This window comes from Indicator indicator, chromosome 1 (genome assembly GCF_027791375.1).
Source record: "Indicator indicator isolate 239-I01 chromosome 1, UM_Iind_1.1, whole genome shotgun sequence".
In the NCBI taxonomy this organism is placed as follows: domain Eukaryota; kingdom Metazoa; phylum Chordata; class Aves; order Piciformes; family Indicatoridae; genus Indicator; species Indicator indicator.
Genome location: NC_072010.1, coordinates 11,476,543 through 11,496,377, shown reverse-complemented (window position 1 = coordinate 11,496,377; position 19,835 = coordinate 11,476,543). Strand labels below are relative to the sequence as shown.

General features: G+C 39.4%; 1 protein-coding gene across 1 annotated transcript in view; it reads right to left on the bottom strand.

The window, feature by feature from the left end:
• Positions 1–19,835, bottom strand: part of DEUP1 (deuterosome assembly protein 1) — an 87,547-nt gene that overhangs the window by 48,731 nt on the left and 18,981 nt on the right. The window contains exons 4-6 of the mRNA XM_054389564.1: positions 13,754–14,008; positions 13,035–13,148; positions 12,209–12,272 (exon numbers count right to left, since the gene is read on the bottom strand). Of these exons, the coding sequence (XP_054245539.1) occupies positions 12,209–12,272; positions 13,035–13,148; positions 13,754–14,008 (433 nt within the window). The remainder of the gene's footprint in view (positions 1–12,208; positions 12,273–13,034; positions 13,149–13,753; positions 14,009–19,835) is intronic.

Below are 19,835 nucleotides of genomic sequence, written 5' to 3'. Positions count from 1 at the left end.
GACTGTAGAAGCTACTTTTGGTCATATTTGACAACTGAAGGGTGAATAATTGGAACTTTGTAATCTTACATAGATATTTTGTAATCTTATATAGATTTAAAATTTACTTTTTTGACTCACAAAATCATGGGCTTGGGAAGGACCTCCAGACATTGTTGAGTCCAACCCCTCTGCCAAAGCAGGATCACTTGGGGCAGGCTGTACAGTCATTCAGGTGGGTTTTGAAAGTTTTCAGAGAAGGAGACTCCACAACCTCTCTGGGCAGTCTGTTCCAGGGCTCCATCACCCTCACCATGAAGAAGTGTCTCCTTGTGTTGGGGTGGAACCTACTGTGTTCTAGTTTGTACCTGTTGTTCCTTGTCGTATCACTGGGCACCACTGAAAAGAGACTGGCACATTTATCTTGACACCCAACCCTCAGATATTTATAGATGTTGATAAAATCCCCTCTCAGCCCTCTCTTCTCAAGATTAAACAACCCCAGGTCTCTCAGTCTCTTTATAGGACAGATGTTCCAGTCCTGCAGTCGTCCTCATAGGTATCCATTGGACTCTGTCCAGAAGATCCCTGTCTGTCTTGAATTGGGGGGGCCCAAAACTGGACAAAATATTCCAGGTGTGGCCTCACAAGGGCAGAGTAGAGCAGGAGGAAAACCTCCCTAGACCTAGACTCAAGCACATTAAGTGAAGATCCTGTTGGAATAACTTGTAGAGAAATAATTAACAGTGCTGACATTTAAGTTGTCATTCAGAGTTTCAGAGTCAGCAATTGAGGGGATGACATGGGATTTCACATTACTCACTTGCATAAGAATGTTTTCATACAGTAGGCTACACTATATTGGTTATATTAAGATGGCATTTTCAGGTTATGCTTGGATGATCATGTGCTCTGCCCTAACTAATTTTATTTTTTTATCTTAGTTGTGCAATTTAGTTTTCTAATGATCTGAATGCAGTTATTTTTAGTACTGGGGTACAGCAGTAGAGCAATTAAAATTTATTCTTTTGTTGCCTTATACACAAGTTCATTATGAGTCTGAGCTACTTGGCTTGGTTGGCAAAGTTAAGCCTCCCTTTGACTTAACTGTAAATGGGTATTTGGTCAGTCAAAGTCTCAGAGGCAGGCAGTTAGGGTACCGGTTATGTTATTTTCTTGCTTTTCTTTAGAAACAGAAAACTGCTTTTAACAATTTCACATCTGAAATCAACCTTCAGACCTTGAAACTCGTCATTCTCTTTAGAGTGTAAATAACAGTAACACAACATTTACTTTCTTTGCCTTCTGCAGACTCTCAGTTGTTTACATGCTCAAGACTGACCTACTTGAACATCAAGTTCTGCTTAACAGTTGCCATTTCTCAGTCACAAAACTTCAGTCAGCTCCTTGCAGGGCCAGCTGCATTCAGGTATAGAACAGTGATGGTAGCAGTGAAAACTTTGCTTCAGCTTGCTGGAAAAAGCAAAAGCAACCAAGACTTTCCTACAGAACTTGAGCTAACAGAAATAACTCTATATTTTTAAAAAGCTGAAATTGATGGCTGGAGTGCTCTCCCACTCTTCAGCCGGAGAAACCAGATGACTTGTAAGGGTGGAGCCTTAATCCTTGACTTTTCCTCCCAGCCTGGACACCACCACCACATAAGACCACATTGCAGGCATCACTAATTTTTATATTGTAAGCACTATGCTGATATCCAAAAGAGTAACTAGTTGGATATAAGTCACAGTCAATTTAGATTTTATTGAAAGTAGCTGATCAAATTAGAGGGGAAAATATGAAGAATCATGGTGAAACACGCAGATACACACAAACACAAATATTCACTCTGAATCTTACATCTATTCTGGACAGGGTAAAAGATTTTTGGAGAGGCCTGGCTCTTGAAGCATCCAATAGCTCAACTCAGTGGGTGTGGCAAGAAAAAATACTACAGCTAGCTCTGACCTTTCATAGCTTTGGGGTTCCTTGGACAAGTTGCTGATGGACATTTTTGGGTGCTGCTCTTTTTGACCTCCCTGACCAAATGTGGCTGAGCACGCAACTTGGTGTGTGTTTTACCTTGCTGGTACTTTCAAACCTGCCTTGTGCTGCTTGTTGGCTCCAACCTGACCTAGACCACATCTCAAGACAAAGCAATGAAGATACCAACAGTAAAGAGAGTTTATATTCAGGGAATGGTTTTCCAATGTTACTGATGGTTGCTTTTGCTTTTTCCAGTAAGCCGAAGTAAAATTTTCACTGTTTTTCCTGTATGCTGACCAATCTTATGTTTGAGCATGAGAAGCAGCATCACTATTAAATTTCAAGAACTTCAACCTCTAATTAGTCACATTTTCCATTGCCTTTCCTAGGAAATAGCAATTGGATGTTTTCCTCTTCTGTGCATGCTTTAGAAAGTGATATCATTACTGTAAAATGGTGACAAGAAAGTAGGAAAGAAATCAGCCCTGGTTTTCTTTTTGCCTTTGAGCAAAAGATTTTATTTTCTGCTTCCTTCTTATCTGAAACGCAAGACTTGATAAAGAAGATGGTTCTGTAGCAGCCCTCAGAGTCATTAGTGTGGTGTGTTGAAAACACAGGATTACGGGAACAGCTAAGAAAGGCTGAGGAACGAACAGGTAGATGAAAGAATAAAGGGAATGAGAACAATGCTGATGCAGAGAGTGTAGAAACAGAGCACACAGAGGATAGACAGAGAGGACAGCAAGAAGAATGAGATTCTGCTAGCACAGAGCAAAACCACCTTTGTATGTTGGGGCTGTTTGGGATGCTAGTACACTTGTGCTGGGCACATTCAAAAGACAAATCTTAGCCATAATACAACATTTATGCTTTTTACTTCAATGTTATGTTTGATGTAATTGTTGAGTCCATCATGTGTACAAGGATGCTGCCCTTCATGGCTCTGTGGCTCTCCATGGGAAAGGAAAGGATTACAGGTCAGCTGAAACGGAGGACTGAACAAATGCAAAATGGAGAATCGATCCACATTCCAAACAGATATGAAGGAGAAAGTTTGAATGGTGAATATAATTTGTTTCCAGAACTTTGTTAGCTACTCTCATAATGCTCCATTGAAACCAGATGTACTGCAAACATAGGTCTGCAGAGATCTCGTCTCAGTAAGAAGTTAATTGTTTCCTAAATAACTAAATAATGTGGTTATTTAGTAACATAAAAGCCACCATGGAATAAAAAAATTAAATTTGGCTAAAAATTCTGTTTTCAGCAGTCTCTACCAACTCAGGAAAGCCTCCACATTTGTTGTCTTTCTGTTGCCACTAACTTTTCCAGTCCAACTGTAGAAAGCTGAAGTTGTTGACTTTAAGTGTTGTCTGGTGATACGCTGTAAGCACGGGGGTATGCATATGAGATCAATAACCAAAATGTCCTTGTCTAGTTTCCTGTTCCAGCAGGTTTTGTATTCCTGACCAATATCTTATTGCTGCGATCTATGATTGAGTGAATATACTTTTCTTTATGAATAGCTTGTTGATGTCCTAGGACCCTCTGGGACAAAGGCAGCTGCATACATATAAGGTGATATTAGTATTTTCCATCTTACTAGAAAAAGCCCGCAGCTGGGGAGATATTAAAGCAATATTTTCAGCTCTCCACATTCCCAGTAGTTTAAATTGAAAAGCCAAATAGAAAATTGCTGACTAAAAATAGCTTTCCCCCCTCAATTCATACTATTATAAAGAACTTCCTGCATTACCTACTTCTCTCAAGGCCATAATGATCTTTAAAGGCCAATTCTAATGATCTTTATATCCAGGCTAGATTTTATTGACTGAAACAGCGTCAGTCTTCTGGAGATTTTCTTAACAGACAGAAAGAGCTCACTAGTGTAAGTGTCTTTTGTGTCTTTGATCAAGATTTACTTAGTTTCACTTCTTCACTAAAAAGTCCTCTTCCTACATAATGTATAGACCAGGGAGATGGGGTCAGACACACCTACATTTCAGAAATTTTTCTGAGGTATTTCATGCTTCATAGCAAACCCATGCACTTGCATCTGTGGAACTCTTTGGTAGGGTAACTGATCACCTGAATTTCCAGAGGAGGCTTGAAAGCAATCAGTCTGCATGGAATTCACAACTTCTTATATGTAGTTACTGCAAAAAAGAGAAAGTATGAAGGCCAAATTCATACAGTCATTACCTTCAGCAAATAGAGAAGGAGGGTGGTTCTGTGAACACAAGAGTTCTGCACTCAACTCTGAACTTTGTCATAGGCTTCATATGTGCTTCAGGAAACCATTTGGCTTAGTTCCCAGATATGAAAAATTGATATAATACTAATTATATTCTAATTTGTCTATCTATCCTTTATGTTGCAGCAATGACTATTTCCTATTTATTGTATGTACAATATTTAAGAAGCAGAGTCCTGGCTTGATTAACAAGTCCTCCCATTACATCAAATAATTCTCTTGGCTGGGATTCAATAACTCAGTGTCCATGACATTAATAATTCATACACGTTCTTCATTCACAGACAGTTCTTACTCACTTCAGCAAAAGTATTTTAATGAAATTTCATCTTGCCTTACAAAGATAAATCTAAGCCAAACTAATGTTTCATTTATATGCTGTAATGAAAAGGTGTTCTGCATTCTCATCCTGTTTTCCAGTGCAGTTCAACACATTTCATTGATCATTTTACAAAATTACTGTTAGAGGTGTATTGAAATCAGAGGGATTGCATTCAGATCATCAGAATCAGTGAGATATTGGAAATGTTTATATGGCCTTTAAGTATTACCACATCTGGAAGCTAGATTTTTAATATGCTTTTTGAATTTATTTATTGAAATAATAGTTTATTTGCATAGAAATATTGTAAGAGTCTCTGTTGCAGTTTAGCATCTTTGTACTAAATAGCAGCCAGCTTTGACCATTTAAGATTAAACTGCTTTGATGACTCTTGTTATAGAGTTTAAAGGGGTTTTCCCACAAGGTTTTCTGCTGGGAAAAAATCCACAGATCAAAGCGTCAGCTGACATGCTGATGAAGACTTTCTTTTTTGTGCTCTCCTTGCCTTTTTTCAAACCTTGGGAATAAAGCTTGTGTTCTTTTGAGCTGTTGGTGCATAGAGAGGAACTATATTTCCAAATTTACAGAGTGATTTAAAAAAAAAACCAAACAGAACCTTCACAACATTGCTCTCCTTTTCTTAAGTTTTGGGAAGTGAATATCAGTCCTTTAAGAGCATTCCCAAGCCACATGGCGAGTCATCTGTTACTGCCACATGGAGCCAAATCTGCCAACATTTCCGTTTCTGCCTCCTGCATCTTTTCAGGGTCTAGTAGATTATTTTTCATAGCTATAAAACTTGACTTGTACAAATGGTGGATAGGAAGATATTTTCTATCACTTTTAGAGTATACTCAGGCTTCTAATTATGCGTCCTTCTCACTGTGTGGAAAGCCAGTTGGTGGTATATGCATGGTAGGTGCATATTTTGTGTAAGATATCATATACTTAGTTGGCATAACACAGAGTGAAGCGCCCTAAAATAAAATATTTTAACCAAGAGGTTGATTTTGTTCAATTGTGTTTGACAAAATGCCTAAAGGAATCATTGGTCAATTGATAATGTATGATTTTATTATTAAGTTGTTCTCTGTTACAGCTCATTTTGGAGATAAAAGTATTAGCCTAAGTAAAGACAGACTGCCTGTTGCTGCTAATGATTATTCTCAGGCTTTCATCATCCTTTGACATGTGCAGTGAGACACATGAAAAAACAATTCCGTGGCGCTTTAATTTACACAAAGCCAAGCAAAGATTTAAAACTATTTTAGTTTTATATTATATAGAGAACTCTTACAGTTCTTTGGAGCCAATTGTGTGAACATTTTCTTATTTCAATCAAGTCAGGTTCAACTGCATTATTTTTATTCCATTAAGTATCTTTTCTATAGCAGTAAGTTCTGGGTGCCACATTGTATTCCAGCGATTTTAATGAGTTACTGTCAAGCATCTGGTTCAAAGTATAGCAGCTGTTTCAGAGTAATTTTACATTTTTGTGTTCTTGATATTCAACAAATGGGAAGTAAATTAAGCTGTCTTAACCCTCAGTAAAGGGAGCTTCAGGTAAGAGATTCCTCTCATAGAAATGTTATAATTTAAGGAGACAAATCATAGCATCATAAAATTATAGAATCACAGAATTGTTTGGCTTGGAAGGACCTTTAAAGGTTATCTAGGCAAATCCCTCTGAAATGAGAAGGACATCTTCAACTAGATGAAGATGACGATGAAGATGAAGAACAAAGAAGGATAAAAAGAGATTGCAGTGATGACAGGCTTGCTGTATATTCCATGACTTTCCCAATCTTTTTGTAGCTGAGCTAAATTAGATGTAGGTGTCGTGGTTTGAGCTGAAAACAGCTCTGGACCGAGGATAGAATGAACTTACCCCAAAGGAGTAAATAAAAACACTCGCACAGGATTGGAGGCTAAATAGAAATACTATTTACAAAAATAAATCCAATACAAAAGGTACAAAGGAAAAAAATACATAAATATACTCAGAATCGGACCTGGCTTAGTGCCCCCCTGCCTAAGCCCCACACTAGGCCACAACCAGGCCTCACTAGGCCTCAGTAGACCCAGAGTAGGCCAAACTGCCCCTCAATTGAGACAGGCCCACCAGGCCTCAGTGGGCCTCAGTCTCCCCCCCTCAAGCTTCACTGTCCCCCCCCAGCAGCTGGCACATTGGGCCCAGCTATGCAGCAAGAAAAATAGCTTGCCCACAAGGCTGCACTCCCCCACAAACCAAAGAGAGAGCAGCTGCATGCAATGGGAGCAGAGAGGAGGCAGAAAGGAATTCAAAGGGGATTCACCCAAGAGGGTGACCCAGCCAGCCCAGCTGAAGTGCCTCTATGCAAATGCACGCAGCTTGGGCAATAAACAGGAGGAATTAAGGGCCACTGTGCTGCTGGAAAGTCATGACATAGTGGCTATTACTGCAACTTGGTGGGATGATTCCCATGACTGGAATGCAGGGATAGATGGGTACAAGCTCTTTAGGAAGGATAGGGAGGGAAGGAGGTGTTGCCCTCTACATCAGTGACCAGCTGGAATCGGTGGAGCTCAGCCTGAGGAAGGATGATGAGCTGGTTGAGAGCATATGGGTGAAGGTTAAAGGGAAGACAGGGGAAGGTGGTGTTACAGTAGGGGTCTGTTACAGGCCACCTGGCCAGCAGAACCAAGCAGATGAAACCCTCCATAGGCAGATAGAAGTGGCTTTGCATTGACAGGCCCTGGTCCCCACGGGGGATTTCAATCACCCTGACACTGGCTGGAGGGACAACACAGCAAGGCAGCAGCAATCCAGGATGTTGCTGGAATGCATGGATGACAACTTGCTCCTCCAAATGGTGAAGAAACCAATAAGAAAGGGTGCTATGCTGGACCTTCTTCTCACCAACAGGGAAGGGCTGGTGATCAGTATGAAGCTCAGAGACAGCCTTGGCTTCAGTGACCACACTGTGCTAGAATTTAAGATCCTCAGGGAGGATGTACTCCAAGCTTACGACCCTGGACTTTAGGCATGCAGACTTTGATCATTTCAGGGAACTGCTGGCAAAGTATCCTGGCACAAAGCCCTAGAAGGTAGAGGTCCTACAAGAAGCTGGTCAGTGTTCAAAGATCACCTTCTCTGTGTCCAGGAGCAAAGTATACCAACAAAGAGGAAGGCAGGAAAGAATATTAGGAGACCTGCCTGGATGATCAAGGAGCAGCTAGGCACACTGTCACGCAAAAAGAAATTACGCAAGGAGTGGAGGAAAGGACAGCTAGAATGGGGGGCATATAAGGAAGTTGTCTGAGCAGCAAGAGACCTGGTTAGAAAAGCTAAAGCTCAGTTAGAATTAAATCTAGCCAGGGAGATGAAGTGGAATAGAAAAAACTTCTATAGGTACATTAATGGCAAAAGCAAGACTAGGGAAGGTGTGGGCACCCTCAGAGAGGAAACAGGTGAACTGGTGACAAGTGACACGGAGAAGGCTGAGGTTCTCAATGACTTCTTTACCTCAGTCTTCACTGGCAAGGGCTCCATCCACACACCTGAATTTCCAGAAGATAATGGCATGGACTGGAAGAAGGAACTGCCCATTGTGAGTGAAGATCAGGTTCATGGCCATCTGGAGAACCTGAAAGTGTCCAAGTCCATGGGACTGATGAGATACACCCATGGGTGCTCAGGGAACTGGTGGATGAGGTTGCTAAACCACTCTCTATTGTATTCCAAAAGTCATGGCAGTTCAGTCCAGTTCCCACTGACTGGAAAAGGGGAAACATAACTCCCATTTTCAACAAGAGAAAGAAGGATGACCCAGGGAGCTATAGACCAGTCAGTCTCACCTCCGTGCCTGGTAAGATCATGGAGCAGATCCTCCTGAAGGCACTGCTGAGATAGAAGAATAATTATGAGCTGATTTGGTACACTCAACACAGCTTCACCAGGGACAAATTTTGCTGGACAAACCTAGTGGCCTTCTCTGACAAGGTCACAACATCAATAGACAAGGGGAGAGCAGCCAGTGTCATTTATCTGGACCTGAGCAAAGCCTTTGACGCTGTCCCACATGACATCCTGATCTCCAAGCTGGTAAAATATGGGTTTGATAGATGGACAACTCAGTGGATAAAAAGCAACCCAGTGGATGGACAACTTAGTGAATAAAAAACACACCCAAAGAGTGGCTGTCAATGGGTCCATGTCCAGTGGAGGCCAGTGACAGGCAGAGTCCCTCAGGGCTCAGTCCTGGGACCAGTCTTGTTCAACATCTTTGTCGGTGACATGGACAGTGGCATTGAGTGCACCCTCAGCAAGTTTGTTGATGACACCAAGCTGTGTGGTGCAGCAGACACACTGGAGGGAAGGGATGGCATCCAGAGGGACCTTGACAGGATGGAGAGGTGGGCCCATGCCAACCTCCTGAGGTTCAACAAGACCAAGTGCAAGGTCCTGCATCCCAGAAAGCCAATTGTATCCTGGGCTGCATCAAGAGAAGCATGGCCAGTAGGTTTAGGGAGGTGATTTTCCTCTACAGCGCTCTCATGGGACCCCACCTGGAGTACTGTGTCCATTTCTGGAGCCCCTATTACAAGAAAGATATGGAAGTGCTGGAAGGTGTCCAGAGAAGGGCCACAAGGATGATCAGAGGGCTGGAGCCCCTCTCCTATGAAGACATGCTGAGAGTTGAGGTTGTTCAGCCTGGAGAAGAGAAGGCTCTGAGGAGACCTTATTGTGGCCTTCCAGTATCTGAAAGGGTCCTACAGGAAAGCTGGTGAGGGACTTTTTAGCATGCTGGATAGTGGTAGGAATAGGAGGAACGGATACAAGATAGAGGAGACTAGATTTACATTAGATGTGAGGAAGAAGTTTTTCACCATGAGGATGGTGAAACACTGGAATGGGTTGCCCAGGGAGGAGGATTGGGGGGAATGGATCCAAGCTAGAGGTGGGTAGAGTTAGATTAGACATTAGGAAGAAGTTCTTCACCCTAAAGGTGGTGAGACTCTGGAGTAGGCTGCACAAAGAGGTGGTGGAAGCCCCACCCCTGGAAGTTTTTAAGGCCAGGCTGGATGTGGCTCTGGGCAACCTGATCTAGTGGAAAGTGTCCCTGCCCATGGAACTGGATGATCCTTGAGGTCCCTGCCAACCCTGACAATGTTATGATTCTATGATTTCTTTTTTATTATTCTAGGTTAATCAAAGTCTGAAGACCATAAAGATCTATGTACTAGTTGTCTACAGTTGCAATTTGTGACTTTCTGTCCCTTGACAATTTATGAGAAGAGCTAAGGATTTCTAGGCCCTAGTTGTCTTTTCCTAATGTGTATATCTAAAATGAGATTGATGAAACTTCTCCTCAGAGTCCCTCTTTCTGTCTATTAACTATTAAGGGAAGTTCAGATGCCCAGTTCACATATAAAACTATATATTATATGTCTAAAGCTAAGTGAACTGAATCTTAAACTCAGGAAACACTTTTCACATCAATGTGATAGTTCCACCTTCTAAGATAATTAGAATAACAGCAAGTTCTGCACAGGCAGTTTGAGTATGTAGTCCTTTTATTTAATGTGACATTCCTTTCTTTAAAAATGCTGCTGCTAATGAAATGATATGGGGAAGCCTGTCAAAACAATGTCTCAGGAAGTGAAAAATATGATTTAATAGAATTTTGATTCCTTGGCTTGCTGTATTTTTTTTTTAAGATTGCTTTTTAAATAGAGTTTTGAATGCAGGGGAACAGGAACCAGTAAGTACTTAATCTCAGTTTGAAAAGCAACCTTGTGGCATTTCCTAGAATAAGTTATTCATAGAATAAGTTACTCAAGTATTGTTTATTCAGTAGAGAACTGTAACCTCTCAGAGGACCCCAAAGCCAAATGATTATTAATGTCTTATTCCTACACATTTAATTTTGAGATCTCTGACTTTAAATAAGGTGTTTCTAAACAACAGGGAATAAAGAAGAAGGTTTCCTCACTTAGAAGGTTTTTTTAGATGCATTACACATTACTAATTCTAATTAAGTATGGCGATTAGGATTTTGTGAATTTTGGGGGTATTTTTACATTCTATCATTTTCACACTCTTTTTCTGATAGTTTCAGAAATCGTTGCTAGCTAGATGTGAAGTGTTTGGCAAGGCTGGCATTGTTTGCTTTGGATGGTATAGACCATACAGTGTTTTTAGCATACCCTTTATCATTAGCGAACAGTGGCTTGTGAGTGGGATAGTGAGATGTCTCTTGAAATGTTTTGTTCACTCCAAGGCATGCATTCCTTTTAAGTAAAAATAACTTTCAGCTTTTTTATTCGTTATACTTTTCATTTGGAAACTGAAGGTTTTATTCTTACTTTATAATTTTGAATACTTTTAATGAAAGGAAATACTTGAAACAAACCTATGAAAACATTCTACAGGTCATTGTTCTATGGATATCTTTATTTGTGAATTTTCAATAATAACTTTGTCAGCAGGGTCACTAAGTCACTGTCTTTCTCTTGTATTATTGACAGCTCTTTTGCCAAGGTTGCAGCCATATCAATAATCAGTGGCTTAGGCAATTCTGTTCTAATTTGTAGTTTTTTTTCAAGAACCCATATATTACACATGAGTATTTTTCTAAGATCTTGAACAATCATTATCTTCTACAATATTATGGATTAGCTTTTACTTCTGGCACAAAGTTAATGTGAGTATATTCTGCTTTCTCAGATGATTATTCCTTTGTGACTGCCCTGCTTACTGAAATCTAAGGAGCTTTGTGTTATTTTTTTAAGCTCTGTAACTACCAGCAATGTAATGGTATGCACTACTAAATTATTTCTTTCTCAGCTGGATGTGTTCCTCTGCCCCTGATTATTTTCCTCTATGTTTCATATATGCTATCAAGTATCTCAGGTACCTTATGGTGTCTACTATAGAACCAAACAACAGCATTTAGGCACCTCACCACGCTTTTTTTTTTTTTTTTTTTTTTTGCTTATCCTCAGCAGATAGAACCAACTGATTTTTGCTCTTTTGAAATGAGATAAAAAGCTCACTTTGGCCTTCAGATTTACGGCTCTACAGCTCCATAGTTTATATGGACTTTCCATCATGCTTTAGCTCCACTGATGTTCATGCACCAGCCTTCAATTCCTTTTCCTTTTCCATTCAGAAGGACTCACTGTGCTTTATAACACCCTTTCTTCAAGGCAAGGGTGTTATAAAGAGAAGAGAAAGCTGTGTCTCTTCTGTATAGTAAGTTACAAATTGTCTTAGATATGCAATATTTTTGTAGACATTTTCTCCTGAAATTTATTTTCACCTAGAAAGTCTGTGGCTAACTTACATCAATTTACTTCTACTATTTCTTTCTTTTCAGTCTTTTTTTTTTTTTCCTTTCTTTTTTCCCGTCTGGTCCCTTCCATGCTATACTTCTTATTTGCATGGTTGTGACTCCTACAGGATACCCACAGGGTCTAAGCCTCATTTATCAGACATTTAAAGCTGTACAGCTTTAAATCAAGAAAGAGAGGAAACAGAATCAGAAGGCATGCACTTTATTCCTATATCAAAACTCAGTTTTTTTTAAACTATGCTTATCTATGACAAACATCACAGGAAGTATACTATATTAAAAATGTACACTTTTTTGCAAGCTGTTCAACTTGACCATCTTGGCAGTTACCTTAAGATACCTTTCACTTCAAAGAGAATAATTTCTTGTAAGCTTTGAACTTTCTTAATGCTTTCTTAAATGAGAAAGCAGGGATTTTAAAAGAAAGCAGAAATTGTATTTCCTTTGATTTAACAGTCTGTTATCTTTCCTTACAATAATATGTTCTAATGTGATTCAAGATGACTGATACTCATAATGCTACAGAGGATTTTGGTCTTCAGAGGTACATAGTGTTTCTGTAGAGACACTGTGCTTGTATTTCAGTCCTTTGCAATACTAGCTTTTCTGTAAGACCAAATTGCTATATTATTTCCTGAGAATGATGCATTCAGCATGTTTCACTATATGTTAATTCATGAACACAGAAATTAGATAATTTTTCATTGCTTGTTTTGTCATAGAATTACAGAATTCTTTAGGTTGGAAGGGACCTCTTTAGATAGTCCAATCTCCATGCTCAAGCAGATGGAATTTATGATGGTTTTTTAATTTGTGCCCATTACCTCTTGTCCTCTTAGTAGGCACAACTGTGAAGTATCTGCTCCCCCCATCAAGTATTATACATTGATGAAATCTCATTGAGCCACCTGTTCTCCAAGATGAACAGTTTCATCTTTCTCTCCTGGTATGAAACAAATTCCAGTCCCTTCATCATCTTTGTGGCCCTGTTCTGAACTTACTCCAGTAAGTTCATATCTGTCTTTTCCTGGAGAACACTGGATTCAGTACTTCAGATGTGGCCTCACTAGTCCAGAGAAGACCCTCAACCTCCTGACAGCACTCTTCCTAGTGCAGCCCAGGAAGCTGCTGACATTTTTCCCTGATAGCACATTACCTGGCTCTTGGTCATGCCTGGTGTTACTACTCTCTAGGGGCAGGACTTCTAATTTCCCTTTTTTGAACTTCATGAAGTTCTTGTCATCCAAGTCTCCAACTTGTCCTGGTTCATCTGAATGACAGCACACCAATCTGGTGCATCAGCCACTGCTCCCAGTTTGGCATTCTTTCTGAATTTGTTGAAGGTGGACACTGTTAACCCAGGACACCCATTATACAGGTCATTATGAGGAGGCTAAAAAGTGTAGGCTCCAGTATTGATTTCTGTAACACAGCACTGGTGACTTGCTTCCAGCTGTCCTCATTGCGGCTGACCACAACCTGCTGGACCTGGCTGTTAAGCCAGTTTTCAGACCACCTCACTATCCACTATCTAACCTGTACTTTGTCAGCTTGTCAGTGAGCATTTTATGAGAGACAGTCGGTGTCAAAAGCCTTACTAAAGCCCAGCTAAGCAACATCCACTCCTCACTTCATCTGCCAAGCTAGTCACCTTGTTGTAGATGGTTATCAGGTTGGCTAAGCATAATTTCCCCTTTGTGAATCCATGCTAATCAGTCCCAGTCACTTTCTTTTCCTTTATGAGTTTGGAAATGTTTTCCATGATTATTTGTTCCATCACCTTTCCAGGGACTGGTGTGAACCTGGCTGGCCTATAATTCCTTGCATCTTTCTCCTTGCTCCTCTTGAAGATAGGGGTGATATTTGCTCTCTTACAATCTTCAGGAACCTCTTCCAGATGCCATAACCTTTCAGAGATAAGAAAGAGTGGCATTGCAGTGGCATCAACCTGCTCTCTCAGCACTTGTGAGTGTAACCCACCAGGGCCCATGAACTTCTCTGTGTCTATTTTGTTTAAGTGCTCCCTCACCTGGTCCTCCTCCTTCCTCAGGTATATCTTCTCTCTGTTCTTGGAACTTTCCTCTGGTCTCAGAGGCCTGAGATTCCTAAAGCCAGGTTTATCAGTAAAGCCTGAGGCAGAGAAGATATTGAGAACCTTACCCTGTCTCAGGTCATTTGTTAACAGTTCCCCTGTCTCATTCAGCAGTGGGCCCATGTTTTCCCTAGTTTCCCTTTCACTGCTAACGTATCTGTAGAAACCTTTCTTGTTGTCCTTCACATCTCTCACCAGATTCAGCTTCAGGCTGGCCTTGGCTTTCCTCACATACTGGTCCTCCTACCTCTTGTATGTCTCTTTATATGTCTGAGTTTGTTTAGGAACTCCTTCCTCACCTGTGCAGGCCTGCCACCTTTTCTTGATTTCCAATTTGTTGAGATACGTCTTTCTTGAGCTTGGAGGTGGTGATCCTCAAATATCAACTACCTGTGCCTGACTACCCTTCATTGTCACATCTGTGTGCTCAATGACTGCTACCTTTTTACTACATTTTAAAGCTTTTGATTATAGTTTGTTGTCTCCTCTTTCTGAGGGAGAAAATCTACATACAAAAAGACTGATTTAATAACTAGAGGATTTTAGAAATATTTTACAATTATCACAGTTTATTTACTTTTGTTCCTTTGCATTGCACTGGCAATCTTCTGACTTTACATATCACAGTGAAGGGCCCAACTAGAAAAAGCATTAGGAAACACAAGATGGAGAGCTGTATGTGTAGATGGAACTTTGCTTTACTACAGTGTGGCTCTGGTTCATGTGTGATTCCTGTGTCTCTCAGGAATCAGACAAATGTTGGACATTGACTGGGGTTGTTTAGCCTAGAGAAGAGAAGACTGGGGGGGGACTTTATTACCTGCCTTCCAATACCTCAAGGCATCCTATAGGAAGGTTGGAGAGGGACTTTTCATAAGGGTGTCTAGGGGAATGGTTTTAAACTGAGGGAGAGCAGGTTTAGATTGGATCTTAGGAAGAAGTTCTTCAGTACAAGGATGGTGAGGCTCTGGAACAGGTTGCCTGGAGAGATTGTGGATGCCTCCACCCTGGGGGTGTTCAAGGCCAGGTTGGATGAGGCCTTGAGCAGCTGAGTCTACATGAGAGGCATCCCTGCCTGTGGCAGGGAAGTTGGAGTAGGTGGCCTCTAAGGTCTCTTCCAACCTAAGACATTCTATGATTCTATAATTCTATGGCAGTGATGGTTTGAAATTGTTAGCAAATTTTAGAAAACCAAAAAGTTTTCAAAACTGATCTTACCCTTCCTAAGTCTAGAGGATCTCTGGTAGAGTGTACTCTGTAACACTTCTATTGGAGCTTCATCAAGCTGCTGGATGCAGAAGAATTCAAGATTAATGAGACCAGAGGAAAAAAAAATACAGAGCTAGACTCTGCAGACATACTTTGATGAGAGTAGTCTTTCGTCCTGATCCTTGTTACCTGTCTGCATATATTTTGTATGACTTAAAGTGTAAATGACTTTCCAAAACCTTCTTATCATTAGATTACAGAGTCTGGAATATAAACACACTCATAGAATTAAGAGACAATCTAATGATACAATGCAATCTAAATAGATGGGTTAGACAAAGGCTCGACAGAAAGTCACAGCTAATAATTAGTATCATGGTTACCTGCTGCCTGCTGGTTTTAGTTCCTGTTTTATCCACTTTTTTAATAAACCTTTTTTTTTCTAAAAAGGCTGCCTGGCTTTCTACATTTGACTTGAGGAAGGTGGAAAATGATAGGTAAATGTGTTTGAGCATGTGGGGAATAACTTTTATCACAATTCATTAGTCTCTCTAGTCTATATTGCCACCCAGCTGTGATCAAAGAAACTAAGATACTACAGGGCTTGAATATTCTGCTTTTGATTCTGTTCAAGAAAAGATTACAGGGTGGATTTTATTTGCAGTGAGAGTATGAACAGACTGCAACATGAATGATGGAAGCCAGGCATTGGCAGCAATAGTCGCAGCCTAAACCTGTAAAGAACAACACCCTCAAAGGATCCAGGGGCTGTGGGGATCCTTATTCTATAGGACACTGTACTTGAACATGACAGCTATCTTTTGCTGCCTATGATAGCTCTTTTTTTCTCCCCTTTGAAACATCTAAGCTCAAGCCCACAACTTTAGTATGCATTTATGTTTTAGTTTCATTAAGTCCTAAAAGCATAAAAATATTCAAGTGCTTTGTTCATTGTCATTGATAGTGGATTAAACTGTGTACCAGTACATCAGATTTTGTGTTCAGCACTGAAGTAGGAATAGAAGAAAAAAATGAACATATGTATATGACAAAATGCATATTAATCGCTATACAAATCAGAATATTGTAAAACTTTCATCCAGTTTCCAGTTTTATGAATACACAGGCTTAGAGAATAGAGAAAAAAAAATCATTACCCATATTTGATGAGTAGAAAAAGGAATACAAAATGAAGACAATTATGCATCCATGCTTTACTTACTTTTTTTTTCTTCAAATTTTCTTTTTAGTTTTGTAGAAGTTACAAAGTACAAAAAAAAAAAAAAAAAAGAAAAGAAAAGAATTTGCTGGAGATTTTGCCACAGCTACACAGTAGAAATTGTCCTCCCAGAAAGGCATATAAGATGTAGTACCTATATAAAGGTAGCCAAATTACAGCAGTGTATTTGCTACCTTACTAGCTGCATTATTTTGTCAGGTGATAAAGTGACTATCTTCTACTATGATAAACTTAAAAAAGAGTTATGTCCTTGTGACATTAAATTCCATGAATACGAACTTCAGTGTTAGTGGCTCAGTTTTGCACAGCTTCTTTCAGATCACCTTCATTCTTCAGACAAGCACTTTCTTCTGTTTGTTTTCTCAGGTTCTCTTCAGAATTTATCCACATATCCATGCTAAGCTGGTTGTATGGCAAGCTGATTTCCTTTTCCAAATTAATGGTGTATTGACTCTGAGATTAGTAGCTCTTGTGATATGCCAGGATCATCAGCACAGGAAAATGAGTCATGCTGGTTCAGAATGTGTCCAATGCAATCTAAAGAGTAATTCATCAAGGAGCTATGATGTTTGAAAGTGGATGCAAATGGTAACCATAAGCAGAGTTTTTTCAGAGAAAAATTGACTCTTTTTATTTACAGTTGTAGCAATTTCACCTGAAAAATAACTTAGACATTGCAGGAAATACATGCAGGTAGAATTCCAGATCACATAATTTTGAGTCTCCCTTGAGTTTAATTTCTTAAAAGTAGACTATAAGTTTATCATTAAAAAAGGATTGAAACTAATCTTTATGGTTTCAGTGACTTGCTTTTCAATGTGAATGTTAGAGCAGTGTCCTCAGTGGACTGTGTCAAGGGCTGCTCTCAAAGTACACTTAAAGTCAGAAAAGTAGACAAAATAGAATGGTTAGAGTTGTATGAATTGAGAAGTACAACATACAGGAACCATGCTGAGTGTTTCATAGCACTTTCTGGCCACATAACACTGATAAAATTCTTTCATTTGTACTTCTGTGAGCTCTGCACAGCAAGAGGCATTCCTGTCCTTTGCTGTTACTGATAAATGAGTTGCATTATTACAACTGAAGACATCAGAAACAGAGAGAACTTGGCATGCTTATCAACTCAATCTATCTGCAGCAAGTTTTAGGACGAGTAACAGTGTGGTCTTTCAAATACACCCAAGTAAACAGCTTGCAATAGAGGCATCAGAGACAATAAAAGATGCATCCATACAGTGCCATTTGAGGTTTATATCCAGAATATTATTTTTTTCAGAATATTACTGCCCTTCACACATTACAACCATACTCACAATTCACAGATTAATTGCAAATACACCAGAGGCCAGATGATATTTGGTATGAAAAGAAATATGAATTCCTACAAAGAAGTAAAGCCAGTGAAGTTCTATTTCAACGGGGACTTTTAGGGATTCAAGGGTCTTTTCATGATAAGGAGGTCACAGTATCCAAATACCAAATTGGTTATGAAGAACTGGGAGTGCATGGACATCTGGTAATTAAAATTATCAATACAGGGTAGAACAAATCTACAAATGTGTTGAAGGTTCTGTATCTGCTTTGCTATAAGCCTTCCTGCCTGCAGATGGGAGAGAGGATTCATGGTCTCCCTTTAGCTCTAGGATGCAATGCCTTTTCCAGACTGGCCTGTTCATATTTTGAAAAAGAAAGTATTTTGTTTGTTATTACATATACTGAGCAGCTCACCTACCTGTAACCAGAATTACATTCATTGTCTCTGTTTTCCTCAAATTTGGCATACAATATTTCCTTTGATTAGTTTGCATTTCCTCTCATTTATTTATCCTATCCATTGTTTACCTTTTTCTTTCTTTCCTTTTCTTTTTTTTTTCCCCTTTCAGAAAAGGTTCAGTTACTTGTTTCGTGTTGCTGGTGTACCTAACAAGATGCTGAGGCACTGCACTGATCCTGCAGAACAGCTAATCAGTAATAATAATGAGAGTAGTAATAGAAGGAAATAATAATGGTAGTAGTAATAGAAGGACTGGGTTTTAAAATAAATTTTGAAAGGAACTGGTATAGCTGACTTAGAGTGCAGTGAATGCTGCCTGACATTTTCCAGGAGACATAAATCACATTGTCTTCCTAGAAGAAGTAAGCAAAATAAAAGAAAAAAAAATAAATAGAAAGAACTACAGACTAGTTAGTGCCCTTGGGTCAGAGAGAATATATAGCTCCTTCTACAAAAGATACAGGAGACCAGAGTGCAGAGAGATGTTAAATGGCTGTTAGATATCAGAGGCTGTCACAATAATGCACTGTTCTGGGCACCTCAATATCAAAAAGAGGTTCAGAAAGATTCAGAAATTAAATTCCAAACACCACCATGTGCTCTTGAAGATACACTTAAAAAAAAAATCACAGAGCTAACTCACTTCTCTTGATTCATTTATGACATTTTCTTTTGCAAAGGAATATATGCATCCAATTTAATAATAGTTTTCAACTGAAAATTTTTACTGAAGCAAATGTAAGACATTTGAGGTCTATTTGCCTAACTACCTTAAATGGGCCACTGAGAAGCAGCAGAGAGATACCCAGATGAGCAAAAACTACTTTGCATATTATTTAATGTCAACAGAGGCAAAGCAGAGGTTAACAAAACATACTGCCTATGTTCTGCTAAGTGGACAAAAAGCTTTTGGTGGCACTGAGTAACCAGGGTCTGTTCCCGTTTGCTGTAGATCTGTTCTCATCTGCAGTTATCTGAATGGCTTAATACATAGGATGAAGCATAATGGTTCAGAGTATCATCAGACAGGGAACAGGACATTATGGGCTGAATCTGAAGAAAGTCAGATATAAGTTGTAAGACATATCTTAAACTATCAGCAAAAATATCAACAATGATATCTCCTATAGTGAAATTTTGGCCAAAGACTCAATGTACACTGAGTAATTTTGGAATTGAAATTGTCAAAGCATTCAGAAACATGCCTAAAGAATCATGCCTGGATAACAAAATAAAATTAGATGCACTGAAGTACAAATAGAAGCTTTATTATTTTTCTTTTAATCCTTAATTTCTATGATGTAATAGGTGTGGATGATGTCTACCAATAGTAATTCAGGAACCTAATGTAGTTTTAAAGCTCTTCAAGGGACAAAAAATATATTGAAGTTAGCTAGATGTAAATTTGGCAAAGATTGACTCACTAGGATTCACCAAAATGAAACTGTGGCTGATACAATTTCATTTCTATAAAGCTCTTTGAGAGCAACCTTGAAGACTGTTTTGAGAAAACTATTTGCTACTCTCTCATTCAGAAAGCTTTGTATGTCTAGACTTATGGTGTAACATCCCAGGTAGTAACTGAGCACATGAATAAAATTATTCAATGTGGTGTTTTATCTTCAGTGTGGAATCTAAC